Source organism: Gallus gallus, chromosome 14 (genome assembly GCF_016699485.2).
Source record: "Gallus gallus isolate bGalGal1 chromosome 14, bGalGal1.mat.broiler.GRCg7b, whole genome shotgun sequence".
In the NCBI taxonomy this organism is placed as follows: Eukaryota; Metazoa; Chordata; class Aves; order Galliformes; family Phasianidae; genus Gallus; species Gallus gallus.
This window is the reverse complement of record NC_052545.1, coordinates 14,417,056-14,441,242: the sequence shown is the minus strand read 5'-3', so window position 1 is coordinate 14,441,242 and position 24,187 is coordinate 14,417,056. Positions and strand designations below refer to the sequence as shown.

General features: G+C 42.8%; 1 protein-coding gene across 38 annotated transcripts in view; it reads right to left on the bottom strand.

Annotated features, from left to right (window-relative positions):
* MAPK8IP3 (mitogen-activated protein kinase 8 interacting protein 3) overlaps positions 1 to 24,187 on the bottom strand; it is a 73,393-nt gene that overhangs the window by 36,326 nt on the left and 12,880 nt on the right. For 14 of the 38 annotated variants that reach the window (XM_015301926.4, XM_015301939.4, XM_025155324.3 and 11 more), the window contains exons 2-8: positions 17,512 to 17,632; positions 16,656 to 16,726; positions 15,749 to 15,840; positions 11,933 to 11,956; positions 9,024 to 9,168; positions 4,004 to 4,250; positions 1,257 to 1,359 (exon numbers count right to left, since the gene is read on the bottom strand). In XM_015301926.4, the coding sequence (XP_015157412.1) occupies positions 1,257 to 1,359; positions 4,004 to 4,250; positions 9,024 to 9,168; positions 11,933 to 11,956; positions 15,749 to 15,840; positions 16,656 to 16,726; positions 17,512 to 17,632 (803 nt within the window). Of the gene's footprint in view, positions 1 to 1,256; positions 1,360 to 4,003; positions 4,251 to 4,472; positions 6,818 to 9,023; positions 9,169 to 11,932; positions 11,957 to 15,595; positions 15,841 to 16,655; positions 16,727 to 17,511; positions 17,633 to 24,187 lie in introns of those variants that run through there. The other 24 variants (XM_015301934.4, XM_015301940.4, XM_015301945.4 and 21 more) reach the window with 13 other exon arrangements.

Genomic DNA, 24,187 nt, shown 5'->3' with positions numbered 1-24,187 from the left:
CAGCAATACTCTCCAGTCCTATCTTTTCTTCAGGTTGAAACCAATTACTGGTCTAACCATAGCAGTCACTTTTGCTTTCCTCACGCAGTGCTGTTCTGGCTACCTGGATTCATCCTGCTGCTAACATTTGCATCTAAAAGGCATCTGTTACTGCTGCTCACATACATTCTCAGAGGACTAGAGGAGAATGCCCAACAAGTGCCATCCAGTTCACATTTGGTCTGTGAGGAAATCTTGCTGTAGCTTTGTCAGAGTATTCTTTTCTGCCTACCTTTTTGCTGGTGTACTGTCAAGTTACCCACTAGACTGTTAAAAAAAAAAAAGGTAAAAAAAACCCTACAAAATTGCTAGACCTTGGTAAAAATGCATCAAGGAACGTAGACTAATAATTCTAGTCTAATGTATGTCTCACAGATACACATGGAGGCAAAAATAATAGCCTTTAGGAAGCCTGCTGCTGAGCACAAGCCAGGTGTTAGGCAGGAATCACATCAACATATTGGTTCAGTAGCTCAGAGGACTCTGTTGAGATCCTCAGTGCTTTGATTGACCACTTCACACCTGAACACACTTATCCTCTGTCTGCTGGTCCAAGGCATCCCTTAAACCTCAGGCCTGTGTCTTCAGTCCTTATCTGAGCTATACACTATAGGTGTACTTGTCTTCAGCTCTGTCTGCTGCTACTGAGTGTCCTCTGCACCTAATGCATCCCCTCCTTGTTTGGGGGTGCTGATGGATCCTGATTCCAGCACTCTGGTCATGATGAGCACTGCCCACTGGGGTTGCTCCTGCTTGTCCTCCCATGCACAGCAGCCCTGCTCTTGCTCTTCCAACACTTAAAAAAAAAAGAACCACACAAAACTAAAAGTCTTGAGGCTTTAAACTGTGTTCAGAACTGATCTCATTAGACAAACACACCTTCTTTCTCTCCCTGAAAACTTAAGCCCATATTCCCCATGCTTAACTTAAACCTTTTGTTGCTATGTTTCTTTGCACTCCCTGATCCAGCAAGGCGACCTAACCTGTCTCAAAGCAGCTTGGACCTGGGCCAGTCACAAAGATCCTTCCAGATTACTAGCTGATATGTGCATTCCCTGGAGAGCTCAAAGAAGGCCAAACCCCCCTCATTTTTGCATTAGGCAGGATATATGCATTTTCTGAAACAGCTGCATCTTGAACTCTGAACCACAGTATCCACTCTTCACTCCTCACAAAAACAAGACAGAGGGCCAAGAGCAGAAAGTCACAACCAATACCTGTTACCAGGGCGTTCCAGGCGGGGATCTTGACACATATCCAGCTCGGGAGTAGAGTCTATGATGTCCTGAACATCGGACCACTCATCACTGCTTCCCATACCTAGGTGAGACAACACATCATCTATGGTAACAGTGCTCCTTAAAGGCACTTCTGCAGCTTCAAATACCATGGCTTGAGGATGTAATGGTGCTGTGTACAGCTGTTAAAGTAGGAACAGAAAGCAGCAGATCACCTGGAGTCACAAGTGCACCTGTGCTGGAAAGATACCTTCATATCTTTAGGGCAGAAAAACCATAAGCATGCTCTCTGCAATACCACAATGTCACCAACATAGCTGGCCTAGATCCTCATTAAAACATAACAACGAGGAATATTTCATCCGTTAACATAACTTCCACATAATCTTTTAACCAGCCAGTAAAAATTATTCGGTCACTGTGCAGATTTAGCCAAAATCACACCACTTCGCAGAGATTATTCTAGCTATGAACTCATTTAAATACAAACAATTAGTCAACACAATTTCTCAAATCTACAACCAGCTTAAATATCCACTATAGTGAAATTTCACTTAGAAGCTGCATTGTACAACGCATGAAATCCAGTCTGGTTTCTGTATAATCTATAGCCTGAGGCCAACATTTGAGGAAGAAAATAAGGAACTTCCCCCACTTGTCAATTTACGTATTAGATTACGTATTAGATTACGTATTAGAAACCAAAGTGTTCAAAAGCTGAGGCAAGCAACATAAACACAATGTCTGTTCACATACAAAATTCTTCAAGGATTAAGGACATCATCTGTACATTACATTAGTCCCTTTAATGTTTTAGAGGTGACATTTTTGTCCTTTCTGAACTGGCTTGGAACACAAATATACACAGCCCCCAACAACAAGAACGTTCATTCCTCGGTTTAGGCTGGCACTGTGGGCTAGCTGGCAAGCAATGCCATGCTGAAGACAAAGCTTGATGTGTATCTGTTGCCAAAGTGGGCATCCATACACAGCAGTTCTCAAGCTCATACAAACAGATGGCTCTTTCTCTTTTCAACCTGGAAAACTTTGCAGCAAATACCTTGGAATATAATTTTTGTAGGTTCCTCTTTAAGACATTTGCATCAGTAACAGGCATTGTAATAACAGATGCATGGAATATGTAATTACAATTCAAGTACCTGAATTTCTCCACAGCAGAGATGTGTTCTGCATTACACATGAGAAATAGCTGAACAGCACAGCACATAAAGACACAACTGTCTGCCTGGAGCAGATTGCACACTATGATCATTTCACCAAGAAAACTTTAATTTTCACATGGGCATTTCCTTTAGAATTAAGAGAGCTACTGTTGGTAATCAGTCTTCTCAGAAGCAAATGTAAGTTAAGAATAATTATTTATAGTACATTTGAATTACTGAACTCTGAGAAATACTGTAGGACAAACTTATCACTGAAGCAAATCCAGAATCATCACTGGACCTACTAAAGCAATTTCTCTTTTCTTGCACATACAGTACAGCTTCTTCTTGTCAGCTATAACTTCTGGTCTCAGCCACCACAGACACCCATGTTCAATTTCTCTCCACTGAGTTGCCTTGCAGAAGCCATATGTCTTTACAGAGAACTATGCTGGTTTCTGGCAGACTGAAATCCATGATGTTGGGAGCCCCTCAGCTGCTAATAAAAACACAGAATTGGACTCAGTTGTGACTCTTATTCAAATGCTACAACAGAAGATGTTACATGTTGTTTTGTAGTCTTAATTTGTTAGGAACCAGCTGGTGAATGTTAGCACAGGAATTTCCTTGTGTTACATAGGAAGAGGTTCTGGTTCTGACGCTAACCTTGGAAACCTGTGCTCATTCACGTGCACCTGCATGCACTTTTTCCTTATGGTCTTCCTTGAGTTTCACAGTCCTTCTGAATTTAAGTTAATGACATGTAAGAAACATACCACCACTCATTTCTGAAGGCTGCCACAAGTCTAAACACAATACAGCCTGAGAGATGCTGACGGACACTACCGTGGTACTGCTATATTAAACAGCACTGAAAAGTGGCTTTTCTCATGCTCTTACATTTTCTTCTTTCTTTCAGCAAGCTAAAGCCTTAGGTGATGGCTTTCCTCACCAGACATCATTAATTCAATGTGCTACAGGACTCCGGGAAGTGGAGAAAAAACAACCATAACTTTCCAAAGATCTCTCAAGTGAGAAACAGACTAAGAGAAAACAGCTCATTTAGCTTAGAAAAACAGCTGGACGAGGATATAATTATTCTTTTAAAATACATCGGGGTGTGGAGTAAACACACGGGAAGGAAAATAATTATTTAACCTGAATGATAATTTTGATATATGAACAAATGGGTATAAAATACTTGAGAATAAATCCTGAGAAAAAAAATTAACAAAGTTTTTAACTAGCATATTGATGAGGTCCAGAAACAGCTTCCCAAAAGCTCTGACTCGGATGGGACTTGCTTGTTCATGACAGGTTCTATGACATGGATGAACACACCTGCAGGGAAATGAACTCAATATCTCCTGCCATCCTGAAACTATTCACATTACTGATTTTTTAACAAAATTCACTACTCAGAAAAAAAGTTCACACCTAATTCTATTTGAGATGGAGGCTGATTACCCATCAGTCTCCCAGCCTCCTCCTGTAACAGAGGGACACAAGCACTGTGAAGTAAATTAATCTAATGATCAAGTACACACGCTCCAGTTCCCATACCTATGCTGACATTCCTCATCTCCTGCGTGACCTGGACTTCCATGTTCCGGCTGTTCCGCTTTTCTCGTGTCCTCTTGTTGCTCTTGGTTGTGCCATTGTATTCACTGATGGGTTGGATGCTCTCATTCAGGGGTGTGACAGCAGCAGAGGGCACGGATGACGTGGGAGTGTTGGACTTGGTTCCGGTAGTGCTCGGCGTGGCAGCTGCTGAGGACTGCCCAGATTCAGACATTTCATCTTGGGGACACTACGGCAATTCCAGGGTAGGGAAAGAATAAAAAGGGAAAAGCAGAGCTATATATTTCAGTTAATCTCCGATTTGTTAGTATATGGCTGCCTTAAAGCATTAAGCAAAATGAGCCTTGCTCACTGTACCAACTAAATGCCCAGCGTTCACTGGTCACACACGGCACTGCAACCAGAATGTAGCAGTGAGTTCTCATGCTGAACTCAGCAAAGCAAATCCTACCTGTGAAAGGATTGACATCCTTCTTCTTTTACTATGAAGACTTATCTTCACAAGTCACATTGTTATGTGACCTCTTCATCATGCACCTCAAGGAAGAAGGCCTTTTCATAAGTGAAAAGCACTTCCAATTGCCACTGACTACAGCAGAAGCTGAAGAGCTTTGGCACTCGCGGTAAGCCAGGACAGCATTTCCCAAGACTGGAAGGTAACACGGACATTGCTTGGGAAAGATGTGAGCTCTTAGAGGATCCAGAAGTTGTCATTACAGTAAGCCACTGTCATAACCAGGATGAGAATCCCTTGTGTTGAGAGAACAGCAGCATATTTCTTACACCAAACTGCAGAAGCAAAGTGGATAACAAACTGATGGTCTGATCTTGCTAGTGGGGGAAGACCTATGTCCCCACATGATGTTATTGTGATTGTTAGCAGAAGCTAGCCAGGCATGGGTCCGGCTTGACAACACAGCAGAAACAGGTGTGGTCTCCCCACATGGGTAAGGCAAGACCCAGAAACTCAAAAATAAGAAGCCGACAAATTAACATAGGCGACAGACTTCCATTGTGAAATGTGCACAAATGAGTCTCAGCTTTACAGACATTACAGCCCCATTTCTTGTAATAACGCCTCTTGAAAAACATGGGAGACTTGTAAGGCTTTGTGAGGGTTTTATACTGCAGCCCTTGTTTGTCAATTAAAGTCGCACTGCTTCAAAGTCAGCCAATTAACGTCTTGACCGATGCAGTAATCATTCCCAGTACCAAATGAGATCTCTCCTTTCTTCACGGCAGCCCACTCTAATTGCTGCCTGCAGGGAGATGGCAAAATGAATTTGGAGAGTTGTATGTGCTAATGAGTTGCAATTGGGTGCAGTGACATTCAGCAGCTGCACACCCAGATTCAGCTATAATAGTTATTGCTTCCCTCTCCCCTCCTGTGCAACTGCTGCAAAGACTCAGACTGCTCAGCAGCTGCTTCAGGGCCTCCCATCCTCGGAGCTGTGATGCTGGTTCACTTCACCAACTTCTAAGTCTTGCTCTACTGTTCTAATATTAACTGCACGACATAAAGCAATTCAAAATGGGATGAGAGAAAAGACTGAAATATATTAACCCTTTGCAGCCTTTTTTTTTTTTTAATCTGGAATCTTATTGACACCTTCCTTTAATTAGACTGGCCTCTATGCTTATCTTAAAATACCCTGCAGTACACTGTACTGCAGAAGTCAAAAGGTTTTACGTTGCATCTGTGCATTTATATGAAAAGTTAAGATTTATTTTTAATATTTGATCATTCAATAAAATCGATATCTTGTTTGGTTTCTGCACTGTCAGTCCAAAGAGCCCCCATATTCCCATATGGAAGTTCTAATTGCTTCCCTGCACATTTGCTGATTTTACAAGCAAAACTGAGATAGAAACACTTTACTGTGGCTACATGTGGAAACCACACTTCTCACCTCTACTTGAGATTCTTGTTTCGTGAGTTACTTTTCTAATAGTCTAGTTCAGTTTTTGGGAACATCATCCAGTAAACGTTGTAACACTTCAGCTGCAATTTATCTGCTGTGCTTTCTGTCATACAAAGGGACAAAGAGTACCAAGTGTAAAGTGCAATCATAAAACCTCTTCCCCACTCAAAAAAAACCTTCTGTTGGATGAACAGATTCAGAGCTTCTTGTGCCGACAACATGTAAGCATAACTAAAGTCCATGAAGATTTTAGCACAGCAAAAGAGACATGCAGATGGGTATACGTAATTTCTTGCATTTGGGATCTAGATATCATTTAGAAGTTCTACATCATCAGTGTCTATAGAGTGATACTTGTATTGAGAATATATCCTATAGCTTCTTGCTTATTGACATTATCTTTCTCTCACCCAGAACGCATCAGGGAATAATTACACATGTAATTATACACATGTACTTTATGATTATATATCTGTAGTGCATAGTCATCTAGAAAGTGTCTTTTATTAAGTCTACCAGCCTGCCCTGGAGAAATTCCTCTCAAATGTAAACACTACCAAGGCACTCTTCTTCACAGTCCAGAACCTCTATTAAGCTTTGCTGGTATCTTCCTTCAACTGTCCTTCTGATCCATTATTGTTGTTCCAGATATTTTACTAACTGTACAGCTCTCCTCTGCAGTCTAGGAGGCACACTGTATAGCCCGTAGCTCACCCAAAGAAAACTATCCACAACCACCACTTACCTACAGCCATACCTGTCAACCTCCTAAACATCAAATGTGTAGTAGTGACCTCCAAAATGCATTGCAAAGGCTCAACATTCATAGCAGTCATATGTCACCATGAGTAGTCACAATTGTATGGTTATAACACTGAAAGCATAGTACATAAAAACAAAAACGTTAAGGACTTTCATCTCCAAATTATTATGCAAAATAAATGTGCAACTGAATGTAAAAATAAAATAACAAAGACAGCAACTTAAACCAAAAATAATCATAATAAGTATACAAGGACAATTAAAACATAACTAACATATGGCCCCACAAAGAAAGAAAACTAGCCAGAAAAGTCAAGATACGCATATTGGGAAAGTAAACTGTGCGTCTGCAGTCGATGTCAATGAAATATCAGAGCAGATGAAGAAAAAGCAAGGAGTGCACGAGCACCACTGCTGAGATTTCAGTCATGTGGAAGAGCTGAAAAATAGCATTTTAGTCAGAGTGCACAAGTAGCGTTCAGGAGGAAAATTTTCCATTCCAAATTGCAAATCCAGCAAGTCAGCTAATCAGTCCTTTTAATTATTCATAGGTTTGTTCAATAGTCTTAAGAAATCCACCATAACATACTAGCTATCCAAGTCTTCCATAGCCCAACCTCTATCTGCACGCTGTCAGCTGACCTCCTTAATGTGTTTCCCACTTCTGAATTTTTCAAACAAGCACCAACACAAATCCCAGACCTACCCATCAAATACATGTAGAATAGCACAGTACTACTGCTGCACAATGTTTTCTTTTTACCAGGAATGTACTTTTTGCCTGACACCACCAATAATAAATTACAAAGTTATCAAGTCAGTAACTCTTCATTACCTGAACTTGGAAACCAAAGCTTACAATTTATCTGGATTGCTGTTGTATTCACCTGCAATGCAGATCCTGAGTTACTGATGAGTTCCACTCAACTCTCACTGAAAACCTCTCTGCAGCCCTGCAATGACATATCTGAAAGAATTACGCCTACCAAAGTCTGGAAGGTGGATCTAACCTCAACTTCCAGCTCCTCTAGAGGCTCACACCTGCCACATGTGCCTGACCAACAGAGAGCTTGAGAGCACATCCAAACCATACTGCGCAGCGTTGTTCGGAGATCCAAAGCAATAAATTCTTCCCAGAAGTACAAGTATGGTCTCTGTACATTTTGGTTGCTGTGTGCATACCTGCAGCAATGTGCTGGCACACCCTAGTCTAACTGAAGCTACACCTTCACATCCGTATCTTACTGTACTATGGTTTTGCTATTCCCTAACTGCAGCAGAGCTCTCCAGAAATTAGTGTAGGACCTGACTAGTGCTTTATAAGACATTTTCAAAGCAGACCAGAAGCTCTGCAGGGAGGACGTACTGCAAGCCATGCTGGGTGGATGCATCACTGGCTGTCAGGCCTGACACGCGGCACTTAGGAAACATTGTTTGAAGAGCAATTTAGTAGGATTCTGAGCAAAGACTTTGAGAAGTCTACAGGTACAGCATGTGGGAAAGATGGCTCATCATGTGTTGCCTAAACTGTTAATAAATGCACAGATCTGTCGACTAAGAGCATGATCTCTGGGTCTTTGGGCTCAGACCAGTCTCCAAATGGCAGAGCAGAGCACCTGAAGCAAGAGGCACAATTATCCAGCTGTTTTGGTGTGCCTGCCATGCTGTGAGGCTTTTGGCAAGCCCCAGTGCAGAACACAGTGCACTGAATGTGACAAGTGTACTCTATGTAGACAACGCAAGACCAAAGCTGCAGACCAGACGTGAGGAATTGAAGAGCTTCAAGCACAGCGCAGGACTTGGGCAGTGAGAGAGGTTTAGTACCCCTTTTAACTGAAAATAGGAAGGCCAGAAGAGTGGTAAGACAAAAAGAACAATTGCTGAAGAGCAAGAGTAACCCTATGCCTACCCCCAGCTGAGGAGCAAAAGCCTTGTTCTTATTGAGGGGAAGAAAGGAGGCAGGTTCCATCATTTCCTCTCACAAATAAGCTAAAAAAGGTGAAGATTTTACCTTCCCTTTATTTCTAGCTGCCTTCACACACACTCCTTTCATCTTGGAGCCAGCCAAGTAAAGGAGATTAATACTGAGACAAGGAGGTAACAAGCACGAGGAGCTGTATAAATCCCTCGAGCACCGTACGTCAGATCTGTGATGGGACATCCTCCCACCTCAGCACAGCCACCACAGGAGTAAATGCACAGCAGGAAGAGGCTGCAAAGGGTTATGGACACAGGTTAATCTCCACCTTAATGAAAACATGGGATGCTATTGACAGTGGCAGAGTGGGAAACCCTTGCTCCGTGATGGTCTATAAAACCTTGTAGCTGGAGTTGGACTGCAGCTGGCCGAGGTCACTCAGGTGCCAGTGGTCCAGTGTTGGGATGATCTTGGCCCCTATCTGCCCACGTACCATGCCATCCGCGAGGGGGAAGACATTCAGAGAGTTAGGACGTTCCTTCCTGCTAAACAGAGAAACAGAGAGAGAGGGAAAGCCAATCTGTTAGCTGTTTACAAGGTTCGTACACAAAAGAAACAGCACACTAGCTCATGCAAAGTATTAGTAATTAGAAACTGAACCGCACTCCTTCTCCCAGCTTAGCAGTTTGTGCAACTCCCAAACCCACAGCTCCATGGTGCTGTTTGCTCAGACCCAGGGTGTCTACTGGTAGAGCCAACCATCTTTCTAGAAAGTCAGAGGGGGTCAAGTGACCAAAACAGGCACAACTGACATCACCACCCCCATGCCATGTTTCAAGGAAATGCAAAAGTGCAAGGAACTGAGCCAATTGAAACCAATGTGTCCTTTGAGAAATGGATGTACTGTGGGGAAACAAGCCACAGCAGACAATCCCACAACAAAATGGTCATCGTTGAACAAAGAAAGAGGCTGAAGTGAGTCACCTACATACCGCTTTTGTACATTCCACCCCAAATCTGGTTTGCACCAACAGCAGAAATCAGTGCATTTTGGAACACTTCCAATACTAAGAAAGAGAAGTAATACTTGCATACTTGTGTGATCTCCTCTCCATATCTAACTACAGTCCACTCAAAATTCAGAATTTATACGAACTTATAAATAAATGCATCACTCATAAAGCCAGATGTCTGTAATTACGTCTTCTTTATCACTCTCCTTTCTGGCAAGTGCAGGTGACCAGCGAGCTGTGGATTTGATTCTGAATATGTAAGCTGGCACAGATTTTGGGACCAAGTTCCAGTGGGAGAAAATGTAGAGCAAGCAGTAGAGGTGGAAATTCAAAGAAAGAAAGTAGCTTGTCAGCATGAACACTCCAGAAACAGGGCAGCAGCGAGCATCTCCTTGCAAGACACTGATCTGCTTCCCTGCTCCATCAGGCTCCACGCCAGCCCAGTGCAACGCTGCTCCTGGACACAGCAATCATTTTACCAAGACTCAGCTTAGCTACCACCATTACAGAGCGGGACCAGGCAACCTCCACAGGCCCCCTTCAACCCAAACTATTCTGTGATTCTGTGGTCTGTGACCATGGGTGAAAACAACTGCAGCTGCATCTAAGGCCACCTCAAGACCTACTCAAACACACTGACATAGGGGCAGGGGCAGAAAAGAGTTCATTTACAAAGCAAAAGCAAAATGTCTAACAGAAGAGACAAATGCTCAGCCTTTCCATTCTGAACACTGTCTTGCTTGCTGTGCCCATCAGGGAAAAGCAGAAGAAGCAGAAAGTAATTTTCAGTGTGGTCCAGCAGTGAGATTTGGGAAATGCTTCTCTTAAGAATCCCCATTAAAATCTTCTCCTGAAAATCCTAAAGATTCACACAGGGAAATTTCATAGATAAATCCTCTTACAAAAGCAGCACATAGCTACAAAAAGGATGGCCCTAAGGGCATCATACTTCACAGCTGTGTTACAGCTTGGGAAGTTTCTATAGTTCTAAAATAGTCTTAAAAATAACTTATTTCTGCAAAACAAGTGGTGCAGTCAAAATATCTGACAGTACACTATAAACACTTCCGAGATTATAGTAGTATGGCCTAACATGGCAACACTGCCACTTAGGAGAAATAGGGGCCACCCCAAACACATGCTGACACTGATGTTTTATTATACTTCCTCTTCAGGTAATTTGTCAGATCCCCACTGAATGTATGCAGACTAATGAACTTTAACATCTGTGCTAATAAAGAAGAGGAGTATGAAGTAACATCAGAAACTGTAGGATCTTCAGGAAAGTATTTTGATGCGGACTGCTAGGAAAGCTGTGTTTAAAATTTCCATTCTGTGTTCCTCTGGAAATACTTTCCAGCCTCTTCTGCATCTCCAAGGGAAGAGCAAAAACTGCAGGAAAGCTAATTTCAGTTTTGCAGTCCTGATGTTGGCGTTACCAGTCCTCAAAGTAGTTCAGAATATCCTCAGGGTTGGTATAAATTTTCAGTGCTGACTACAGCCCTTTGCAATGCCTTTCATACACCCACGTCCTTCTGGTCCGGGGGGACTCTGAGCACTTGCTTAGTTCCACCCCGTGCTGCGAGGAAAACAGCAAAAGCCTCTCTAAGGGCTTGTAGTAGCCAAAACCTGGATCAGGATGCTCCTCCCATAATATCCTAAAGTTTAGAAAATGTAACAGAACTACTAGGTTTGTCGTCATTGCAAGATGGTAACTGCCTTCCTTGTAGGCTGAGATTGTAAAACTCACTGCCTCACCCAAAGTCAGATGTGCTTTCTGACAGTTACTGGTGACATGCATTCACTGCCCTGCTCAGAAAATACACATATTTTGTACTCCCATAGGAGGTGTTCAAGAAATGTGTAGATAAGGTAGGAAGGGACGTGGTTTACAAGGGAAATACTGGTGATAGGTGGACAGTTGGATTGGATCATTGGAGGTCTTTTCCAACCTTGGTGATTTGATGATTCTAATTTAAGGGAGAAAAGACAACTTTTTAAAAGTATTCTGGAAAGTGAAGTGCAAATGTCCAGTCACACGGGGATGATCCTGGTTTGGGACCCAATCTCTGCACCTTCTGTTTTTGAGTGCACAAGCTCCTTCCTGATATAGCATCTTGCTGTCTTCCTCTGCACCAGCCAAGGGAAGTGTGCCGTGTGTGAGTCTAATGCAGATGTCAGTACACAAAGAGGGCAAATAGGTCAGCACAGAACCTTTCAGCATCACACCATGGCCACCCAACAGCAACCTCCAAAACTATGATTACCAAAGTTAAGATGCAGCAGTAGGATTTACCTTTTCCTCCATGACTGGCGATGACTGCAGCGACAAACGTAACAGCCAAAACAGAGCAGCAATTGCACAAAAAGCAAGACAAAAAAAAAAAACAAAAAAACAACAACAACTATTAGAGAATGAAGGTCATGCAAACATGCAGCCCTATCAGAGACAGCATATGCATGCACTTTTATTCATACTACTTGAAGGTGTCCACTATACTTGTTCCCCTCCTCAGATGGCAGCAGACACACACATACCGCAGCAGTTCTTGCACCATCTTCTCTCAAGTGACAAGCAAGCATCCTTGGTGTATTTATGGCCTTATGCAAATATGTACCTACACAGTCTACCATACAAAACACACCCAAGCACATCCACGGGTGAAGGAAGGTAACCAAATGCACTCACAAATACCTAGGAAGACAGTGAGAGATTACACCCAAAGGCCCCCAAAAACACATAATTGTACCAACTCAGAATGTTGGTGTTCACCCACACACAGCTGTGCAGAGACACAAGAACACACATCCCTCACAGGCACGAGCATACACAAACAGCACACACAAACAGAGCAAAGCCTGAAATGAAGGAAAAAGACCCACTTCCCAGGTGTTGTTCCTACAGACTCAGATGGAGGCCTGGTTGGGGCTGTGACAGACACAGAGAGCTTCTCTTTTTTTTTCATTCTTCCAGGAGCTAGCAATATGTCACATGTAAGAGCATTCCTCCAACATGGAGACAATCCTCAGTGAAAGTTTTGTCCTTCACACCAGAGAATGGTAGTCTTATAGATATAACCAGTGAATGCTTCTCACTATGCATTTCTTCCATTGAATGGTAACAAAAAGCCACAATTAATTTTAGCTTTTTTCACAATTAGGGAAAACTCATCAAAACCAATTTCTACCAAGCAGTCCATTCCGAATTTGGCAGGTATGTCAAGTATGTCAAGCAGGGAGGGAGGTCAAGCCTGCTTTTGCCTGCAGTACTTTCATATTTTACCATCTAAGTAATTGCACAAATATATCCTTACTTACAGAAGGATAACTGGGGAGGGCAACCAGCCTAACACACTCCACCCATTACAGCTGTGACCAGGATCAGTTCGGGGCAGAGGAGAATGAAGACAGAAGGAGGGAGCTGTCAGGAACACGTGCTCTCACAATCCTAAGAACAACCTACAATCTACTGGTTCTTTTCACACCATATCTTCTCTTTCCATATCCATCGTGCCTGCCTCTGTTTGCATATGGAGGCCACCATCTAGCTTCTGCTCTTTTTACTCTGTATAGGTTTCTCTATTTGTCCACTGGTATACTGGAAAAGCATCACCTTCAGATGGGAAGCGGCCAGAATGCCAGACTCCAAACACCGTATTCTGTAATCAGTTTTATTCTTCTAAGCCACTCTCTGACATGACACTAATGTGCTATTTTGCAGAAAACATAATACTGAGAACTTACTATTCAGCCCACTGTACAACTACCACAACCTTTCGTTATTCCCCTCTAGAACAAATACATTAAGATACTCTTTCCCGAAAGGACTACTCAGCCATCAGAAAAGGAAGACTACATTAACTGTGGCTTTCCCTCCCTATGAGATTATTACTTGTCAATCAATTCAGTGTAAATGAAGTATCCTTCTTACACTACTATCCTCCAGCTGTATACTGGTATTGTAGCTAAGGCTACAAGTATCTTCAATTATTATGGGATGCAACAAAATAGTAAATAAACACAACTTTGCTGTCTGCTTGCTTTTTTATTATTTTTTTAAACTCTGGAGGAGCACGGGTCACACAGCAGTTGCTTCTGACTTAAGTACAACTGTTCATTTTGGAAAAATAGACCCACAGAGGATCACCATCTCTAAAGCTTTGAAATGGTTGGGATTTCTATGGCTATGGAAAGAGCTCAGCCAGATCAGAATGCTCCAGTTAGAGTTCCTTTTAGATCTTACACAGATCTTTACTGGCCATCAGAGAGCGTACGTGGAAGAAAACCTAGATAAGCCTCTCTGCCTCTTGAGTTTCGGGTAGAACTGCTTAAAACTGCTATATTGCTGCCCTTGAAACGCTGCTGAATATTTTCCGAGGCAGGAGAGCTGAGCTGCTCTCTGCAGAACAAAAGAAACAGGACCACACACTGACACTTTTGCTTCCAGCTATGCTGTGCCCTGCCAGCTCAGCAGCTCACAGTTCCCCCCACTCCCAGCTGAGACATGGAGATGGCAAAATGCACACATCAGCACAGCTATTCTTTCTACAAACATCCATACCTTTCAGGTAGGTGGGAGAGGTGAGTTGGACTGACCAAGACCTAGTCTACCCTGTTTCTCCTCTACCATGGGTGTGCCTAAGAGCCTGTACAAAGTCATCTGACAGCAGAGGCACACAACTCAGCAGAAGTCTCAAACATGGATGTTCTGCAGTGACCAAGTCCATTTTCCTTCAGCATCCTCCCTTCCTTCTAACACAATGATGTTATGTTACCAACAGCTGAGAAGAAAACTCCCATTTCTCCACCAGCTCTGCGTGCACACCAGTATATCACCAGTACAGAACCAGAGGCTGACCCTCCCACCTTCCTCTCACACCATGATGCTCTGGCAGAACACAAAGCACTGGCTGGGGAAGGAATATCATATCCATAAGGAATCAGGCAGAAGTCCCACGCTCTCCTGAAAACTCATGTTTTCTACTTCTCCCTTTCCATATCCTTCAAGTCTCCGTCCTGGGGGGAGGAGTTTGTGTCTCTCTTGCTCTCTCCTTTTTTTCACAGTACACAGTCAAAACTTTGACAATCTGAATTTCTTCCTAGGCACTCCAATCCAGCAAAAAGAAGCCACACCTTCCGGAGAGCTTACATTTCTTACTTCAAGGCCTGACACTTTCTACCACTTTCTTTATCCCAAACCCAATGGACACCCTAGTATTCAAATGTTACAGATCTAAACATAAGGTACTAGAATATCCTTATTCTTCCTTTTTTTCCTAAACATATTTCTTTTTTTCTTCATTTGAAATAATCTTTTTATATGTCTCAGTGGCTTAATAGATTGTGCTCAGCCTAAATAGATTCATACGATGCTTTATTTGATTTATTATTTCTCTGATGAGTACTAATGGAACACCACTTTTTTTTCTTTCACAGCCTACGGGCAATATTATTGGTGCATATAATGTATCTGTAATGAAATGATTGCAATTGGAACTTTTGTGCTTTAAATTTAACTAAGGCTCCAAAAAAAAAATAGTGGTTTTATATACTCAACTTCATTTCATACTGCTGTCATTCCTTTAAACAGAGGCTGGTTCTTACCAGTTTGGTGCTATGAAAACGGAGGAGAAAGAAAAAAATCACTTTCTTGGGCATAAGTAGGTCTATTGAGTGACTGACTCAGAAATCTTCCTCTAAAGAAACTGGGGAAGAAGTTATATAAAGGCTAATGCATTTAACTACTCCAGTTTTGCTGGCTATCACACATGCACACAGACACATGCACAAATGAACGCTCTCTTCCATCTCCATCCATTTTATAGATAAGTCTTTTACATGCTAACTGAGAATACAGACGTCGCTTTCCAGAAGACCCCCACCTGCAGCAGCACGATAAAGTCTAAGCTTTGTAACAGAACACAAAAAACTTCTCTCTGTCAAACCTTAGAGAACTTACCCACAACTCACCCTCAACCCATTACAAAAAGCTTCAGGTACAATCCATGCCCACAGGGAAAGATCCTTTGTCTGGTTTCTTTCTCTCGCAAATATGCACTCATTTTATAAGTTCCTGGATGGCAAACATTATATGGAGAGGTTATGGTCCTACCTTCTCCCAGGTACACTGCCCTCAGTTTGATTATTTCCCCCAACCTGCTGCATCTTGGATCGTTCAATGTGTTCCACATAGGTCTGGATCATCTGTGATGAGGAAAAAATATATGAGCCAAACAGAATAAAACAAAAGACTCCACTGGACTCGATGACATTCATTTCCAATTCTTTTTGTTAAAAAAAAAAAAATATATATATATATATGTATGTGTGTGTGTGTATATATTTTTTTTAATATAAAAATATATTTTTTTCTTTGAAAAAACGCACGTCTTTGCTTTTTTTTTTTTATTCAACTGATAACATAGGTGAATGGACAAGTCTGACAGAAAATCTGTAACAAAACTGTGTCAGAAATGACTTAAGCTTAACCTTAAGCCATGAAAAAGCAAATCCAACAATTACATAGGTCTCCATGAGGCTGGTTAGTAGTGGGAGGTGAGGGAGGAGACCTCTGTTCACAGAACTACTGACCGGTGAGGTTGGAAGGGACCTCTGGGGGTCATCTTGTCCAATGCCCCAGTTTAAGCAGGGCCACCCAAGGCATGCTGCATAGGGCCATGCCCAGACAGCTCGTGAATATCCCCAGTTAAGGAGATTCCACAGTCTCCTTACACAACCTGTACCCGCAGTTGGTCACCAGCACACAGAGAAGTGCTATTTGATGTTCAGAAAGAACCTCCTATGTTTCAGTTTGTGCTCTCTGACTCTTGTACTGGCACTGGGCACCACTGAAAAGAGCATGGCTTCATCCTCCTTGCGCCCTCCCCTCAGATAATTTTGATGTTCTCAAGGTTCAGAAGCTCTAGCCACTGCCAGGATGATAAAACCGAATTCTCTGACATGATTTTATGGGTAAGCTAAGAGTTTGTTTGTTTGGAAGGAATCGGACAACAGCTTACCTCTGTGTGACGCTGATGTAAAGCATTATACTCTTTCTTCATTTCTGATTCACGCTCTTCCAGCCGTGAAACTGCCAAGAAAAGATTCCAACCATTAGATAACATACAGATCAGGATCCTCAAAAAATCTAGGGAAATCTCAAAACTTGTACTATATTATATAGGTATGCTGTGCTGAAAATGAATTCCTACCTACTGAACAAAAAGAAACACAATAATGCAAATTAGAGAATGTGGTTTCCATTACAAAGTCATTTCATGGATGCAAGCACATTCCCAAAACAGGTAGACCAGGTGGTTCAATACAAGTGTAAAAACAGAGCTCTTGAGCAGTAGGCTGGTGCCTTATAAACATGGTGGTTTGACAACAATTTAAGTTATCCTTTGGGGTGGGTGACTCTGACTGTTTGGGTAGAAGGAGTGTTAGACAGAACACGATGAGAACCCCAACCAACAAAATGCAGTTACACTTATTAAGGAAATATTTGCATAAGCAAATACTTAATTGTAATTTGTTTATATGACAAAAAAAAATGGGAGGTTCTGTTCAGGTACAAGGAGAAACTAAAAACCAGGAATCAAAAACTTCAGCAAAGGCCCAGATCTTACCACTGGGGAGACTCGATATGCTCCATGCAAGAGAAGCAATGAAACCTGTACTAACCTAGTGTGGATACATCCCACCCTGTAGATGGCTCAGAATTTTATACCAAAGAAAGGGACAGCCAAAGATTTCAGGCTTTGCATAAATTACATTAAAACAAATGACAAAAAAACAGCACATGAAGAATATCCGCAAGTATGTGCTCACGGAAAGCAAACTGTATGATCATATCTGGTGCACAACTTTGCTTACTCTGATCTGCATAGTTTTTGGTCTTCAGCTCCAACTGTCGAGTCTGAAATTCAAGGTGTTCCACTTGGATTTGTAGCTCTTTCTTCTCCTGTTCCAGTGCATCTTCAAACTCTATAAACTTCTGTACAGGAAAAACCAGAGAAGGAAGCAAGGATGAGGAATAAATATAAAGCGTTTGTGCTATGTGACTTTTTCCCTCCTCCTCCTCCTCCTCCCATATCGTGTGTGTATACATAGGTACCTATATACACAAAAAGCAAGAGATAAGAATTTCTATGTGCTTTAAGTAGTACAACAGCATTCAATCAAGCTGGAAACAGTAAAAGATGTATTTTGTGTATCATTAAGATACGCAAAATATTATTATTATTGTCTAATGCAAGCTACGTAAACCAACATGATTCTATCATCTTCAGCATCATCTTTCTTCATCATGTTAGGCTGAATTTGGACTCCTGTTGGTTTTATATCAGAAAAGACAAATTCTGTGTCTACAGTCATCGATTTAGAAGTACCCACGTCAGAAATCTCCTTCAGACATCAGAAAGCTTCCATTATAAATGATGTTGCACCCAAGTTTTGCAGGAAATGTACATGCCTTGTGCAAAACCTATCCACAACCATGAGACCTCACAGTCACCTTTGCAATCCGCTTCCCAGATCATCGACCAGAGGTCAGGGAAAAGGCACATCAAAAAAGGGGTAGAGAGTTACATGGTAAAAGCCAGAGTAACTTTGAAAGAGATGATTCTATAAGGATAACGCTTTTAACTCCTGAGTTGCTGAGAAAAACTTGAGTCTTCTTCAGTTCTGTAAGTTGACTTATGCCTCAATCAGCGCAGAAAGGAAGCAGTGGCTGATGAGACCTCGCAGGAAGAAAATCCTGGCCAGTCTTCTCTGGGTATCAGTAAATTCACTTCAACAATGAACCTCTTTTTATTCCTACAAAGCTGTATCTATAGAAACGTACACATGCATTTTGGCTATGCCTCATTTTCCTGCACTAAGTGCTTTTAATCCTTAATGGGGCCTTCAGCTTTCCTTTCCATGCTGCCCTGATGTATCAAGATACCCCTTTTTTTTCATTAAAGGTTGAGGCTGTAGAAGATTTCAGATTTTTTTTTCCTCTGAAATGTCAGTTCAACATGGAAACTGCACAGTCACTGACCAACAACCAGCAAACCCACTTTATGGACTCTGAGAAAGGCAGAATTACTCTTGAAATTCTGTGGTCCCCAGCTGGAGTACTGTGTCCAGGTCTGGGGCCCCCGGTACAAGAAAGACAGAGAGCTGTTGGAGAGGGTCCAGAGGAGGGCCACAAAGATGATGAGAGGGCTGCAGCACCTCCCCTACAAAGATAGGCTGAGGGAGCTGGGCTTGTTCAACCTGGAGAAGAGAAGGCTATGGGGTGACCTCATTGCAGCCTTCCAGTACCTAAAGGTAGCCTACAAGCAGGAAGAAAGTCAACTCTTTGAAAGGGTAGATAACAGCAGGACAAGGGGAAAGGGTTTGAAGTTGAAGGAGGGAAGATTTAGGCTGGATGTCAGGGGGAAGTTCTTTACTATGATAGTGATGAGCTGCTGGAACAGCTGCCCAGAGAGGCTGTGGATGCCCTGTCCATCCCTGGAGGTGTTCAAGGCCAGGCTGGGTGGGGCCCTCAGCAGCCTGGGCTGGTATTAAGTGTGGAGGTTGGTGGCCCTGCATGCAGCCGGGGGGGGGGGGGGAGAGGGGCTGGAGCTTCATGATCCTTGAGGTCCCTTCCAACCCAGGTCATTCTGTGATTCTGTGATAAATTTTCCAGAATAATTGTATCATTTAACTCTGACTAAACAAGAAAAAAAAAGTTCTAACCAAGACAGCCACACTGAGCCAAAGTCCTAAGGAAGTCATTTAACTTGGTTTGGACTGGTTGAAGCTATACTAAGAAAATAAGTATTTTCCTCCCTCCTCTCAGGGATTTGCTGGAAGAGCTCCACGCTAATGCTCTGTTGACAAACTTCTAATCACAGCCAAGTGCTAAATCCCTGTCGCATCTCACTCGCTGGGCTTTCACTCTTGCGCGGCTCTCTTGGCTCAAGGTGCCCATCTTTTCCCAGTTCCCCACCTAGGAGTGTGCCACCCAGACAGGCAGGAGTTGTGCTTATAGTAGCCACAAACATTAACTGACTTGAAGGAAAACATTCACAGATCTCTTAACAGTAAAATAGGAAGCAAAAGAAGGCATGAGAGAATTTTATTCCCACTATGTAGGTCAACTTTAATAGGATTCCTGGATTTGCTACCGCTGCTTGGGTTTAGTTTAGAGAAACCTATTGGAAGATTAATTGTTCCACAATAAGGCTCTTCTTATTCAGTCCCGTCTGTCTTGCAATCTCAAAGTAATCAAAGAAACAGAAAACTAGAGATCCGCTAACCACTTGGAGAAGAAAGAGACAGCAACATTAAAAATTAATGACACTAAGTGTTCTCAGGGAAAAAGAGCATCTCAGGTAAGCGTACTGCAGCATATCCTGTTCTGTCTCCTAGAGATCGAACAGCAGCTCTTGGGCACGAGAACCCAAAGGCTCCTTCTGTCTGGCTCCAAAACACTTCTTAGCTATTCCTGCATCAGAATCTCTCAGCCAGTGTCTCCCCATGCATCAGAAAGTCAAAACAAGAGAATAAAGTGGGTGCCATGGGAGTGGCCACCCAGCAAGCATGGGGACACGGAGGAATTGTTCCTTAAGGAACTAAGAGAGACCTGTAGATCAGTTGCCCTGGTCCTTACGGGTGACTTCAGCTTCCCAGATGTTAACTGCCAATACCACACAGCTGATACAAACAGGTCCAGGAGATTCCTAGATCTGAGTGGAGCGGTCTCCCAGAGGGATCGTGAAAAATTAGAGGGATGAGCAATCACCAACACCATGAAGTTTAACAAGAGCAAGTGCTAGAGTCTGCACTGGGACTGGGCAGCCCTGGCTCTGTGCACAGCCTGGGAGATGATAGGCAGGAGAGCAGCCCCCCAGAAAGGGATCTGGGGGTTCAATGACAGCAAGTTGATGATCCTTGTGGGTCCCCTTCAACTCCAACAAGGGAATAAAGGATTTCGGTTATTTTTTACTAACCTGACTCTGAGGCAGTTGTGCTTGGTTTTAACACACTGTTATGTAGTGCTTGGTTTTTAGCATACTGTTGAGTGAATGCAGCTCAGTACATCCACACGCATTCCACACTTCCCATTTCTTTCATTAACACGTAGTATACAACCCTGCTTGTACTGGAGCTGTGGGAATGTTCTCACTAACTCAAACAAGAGAAAGATTTCACCCCTTCTAAGCCTCCTGAAAATGAACAGGCAGAGGGGACACTGATTCAAAAGTCATCTATTTCCCATACATACATTTACAAATAGCACCAAAAGCAGGCATCACAGAAAAAATAATCCCTCTGTTTTACTCTGGTTTATTTTACTCTATTTTTTTCCTTTAACACTGTGCACTGTCAATCCTATCCAGATGCTGCAGCTGGATTCAGAAAGATGAAGTTGCACACCTCTATCAATGCAGAACTAAAAATCAGTAAGGCTTTGTGAGGCTTCAAGGGCAGATCATGCCTGACCAGTCTGGTGGACTTCAATAATGGACTGCTGGCATCACCAGACAAAAGAGCAAATGTTGTTGTCTACCCGGACTTCTGCAGGGCCTCTGACATGGTACCACATCACATACTTAAATCTTTAAGTTGGAGGAATATAGATCTGACGGGTGGACTATTCAGTGGATAAAGGATCAGTTGGATGGTCACAGCCAGAAGGTTGTAGCCAATGGCTCTGTGTCCAGGTGGAGGATGTCACAAGTGGCATCCCTCAGGAGTCTGTCTTGAAATCGGTGCTATTCAACATCTTTATCAGTGACATAGACAAGGGTATCAAGTGCACCCTCAGCAAGTTCGCTGATGCCATTACAATGAACAGGTGCCCTTCCTTCAAAGAAGGGCGGGCTGTCATCCAGAGGGATCTGAACAGGCTTGAAAAGTGGGGCCGCATGAACATAATGAGGTTCAACAAGGTCAAATGCAGGGTGTTGCATTTGGGTTGGGGCAATCCCCAGTAAGAGACTGGGAGAAGAACTCATTGAGAGCAGCCCTGCTGCATTTGCTGACTGCATTCTTTCACTTTACCACTAACAAGAGAAAAAAAAAACATGGTGTTGGTTAGGCAACACGGGCTTAACTTCATGCTCTGAGGTGTCCTGGAGATCAAGAAGTATTTCATGTGCAGGGTCAGATGCTGCAGTTGATTTTCTTCAGTTATCTCACTGCAAGGAGCTCAGTTCAGACCAACAGCTCAATGATTTCACATCTCCTACCTTTATTTTTATGGAGATGTAGCAAAGATTTTTAGAAAACAGAAATTAAATGTAATGGATAATTCCAATGATGTTAAAAGGAAATATTCCTTTCTTTTCTATCCCATTACAACAAAACAGATGGGTGAACTGAAAGAACAAACAGACCACTCCCAGTTGTTCTAGATAGCAAAGCTGACCACAGCATTACTATTTTTTCTGGAACCCTTATACTTGCTTTCAAAGGATAATTTTTCAGCAGTTATAGGAACCAGATATATTTTAAACAGTTATTAAAGAAAGATGAAACATGAAGTTGCTATATATATATACACAAATTAGTCTTGCTAGAGTCTCTCCCTGGATTTCAAGCAGTATAACTGGTCTCTAAGTATGCAGGATTAGGTTACAACAACCAACATGACTCACATGCTCATCGTTAAAGGGAAAACATCTAGCATAAAATCATCTTAAGTGAAAGAATGAGTATTCCTCTGAAAAGCAGTGGTACACTGGAGATTGCTTAGCTTCCTGTGTTACTGGCTTTCAGAGGAAGAAAATGACTAAAAATAGTAGCACGCGGTCAGAAATCATCATATCATATTAACAATAAATCAAGCAGAGCGAGCTAGATATTCACATATGCAGAAATCTTATTACAAGGCCTTAATCTGGGCTGGCTGGCAGCACACACCACATGCCGACAGGAACAGCAGCGGCTCAGCCGCTGTCACCTTACCCTCCTCCTGGGCAGAGACAGCAGTGCTGTGATGCACTGCCCAGGAGAACAGTGAGGGTACACATCTGGATACACACAGCTGCCTGTGAGGAGGGGGCTGTCTGCAGGGCAGGGAGGACTCACACCGCGCTCTGCTTCCCACCCGCAGGAGGCCTATGAGCTAGGGAGGCAATGCAGGCTGTGCAGCCTCCAACTCACAATTTGGGGCAGCAATTAACTGCCAATTTGGGAAGTTATGCTGACAGTATTCTGTCTTAGGAAGCCAAGGCAAAGAAATAGGCCAATTCTCAGCTATCTGACTTCCCACCTAGTTCAAAACTAAGTTTCTAGTGCCATTATACTCATCAGCAGGGGGACTGATAAGGTGCTACCCAAGGTGACGACATTGCTCTGCTCTCCTAACAGAATCCATTTCACTCAATGTGAGGTTTGAAAAGGGAGGATTACTTTCTTGTGAAGCAGATGCCTACATCATAGCATCTGACGTTCAAACAACAAGTCACAGCTTCCTACTGTAGCTACTCTACAGGCAATTCCAAGTCAAACAGCAAAGCCGGAGCTTCAAGAAAGGAAAGCTACACCTTCCACTTTAACTTTTAGAAAGGGGATGCTTCAAGTAAGCCACTTCTCACAGATGGGGCTATAAACAACAAGCTTGGTCAGGAAAAAAAAACTTCCAATTTCCATCATCAAGATAAAAAAAAAAGAATTCTGCTTCTCAATGGAGGTGAATCTCTGAATCTTACAGAGCCCTGTAAAAATCAACAAATAGTTAACAACCTCGCACTACAAATAGATGCTCAGATCTTTATACATAATGTGTATAAAATAAAGTCATTTGTATAGCAAAGCAAAAGGGGATGATTAAGAAATTGAGTCTTGTATACCATACATCATTTTTATATGAGTGTTAATTTGACTCCGCTATGTGAAAACATGCCTAGATTCTATCAGAACATGGGCAGCTCCCATGTATTTACACTCATACAAACAGAAACACCCAACCATCAGCCCTCACAGTGATAAAACCAAAGGAAGAACTTGTTCCATTTCCCCAGTCGCCATTTGTGTCTCCGCAGGGTGGCAGCCCCAAAGCTCAGACATTCAGCCGTTGGTGTGAGCCAGGTGCCTCAGGACCTCAGCAAACACACCCACTTCTGTGTGTGCAACCACAACGTGGTCCCTGCCAGCAGCCACAGCTCTGCCACAGCCCTCAGCCCTGGGGATGGCACAGCCGCTCCTCACCACCACAGCACCTCAGGGAACGAGCATAGGACCCCTCTGTAGCTACAGCCTCCCCAGCAGAGCCAACCTACAGCCCTTCGGTGAAGCCACCAAACATTCATCATCCCTGTGCAAGGGCCCCCAAACAGCAACTGCGCCATAAGAAAAAGTGCCATCAGGAAGCATACATCCAAAGGACGGTCTGTGCCTTCTCCATCTCAGAAGGATCTCAGCATCCCATTTGCAGTAACTATCTCGAGTTAAGGCAGAGTTCAAAAGACCAAACTACTACACTCCTGTAAGATCACCAATGGAAACTGCAGACAGAAAACTTCTGGGAGCAGATAATCAGCTGGAGAAAAAAGAAGTTCAGCTGCAACTCTGA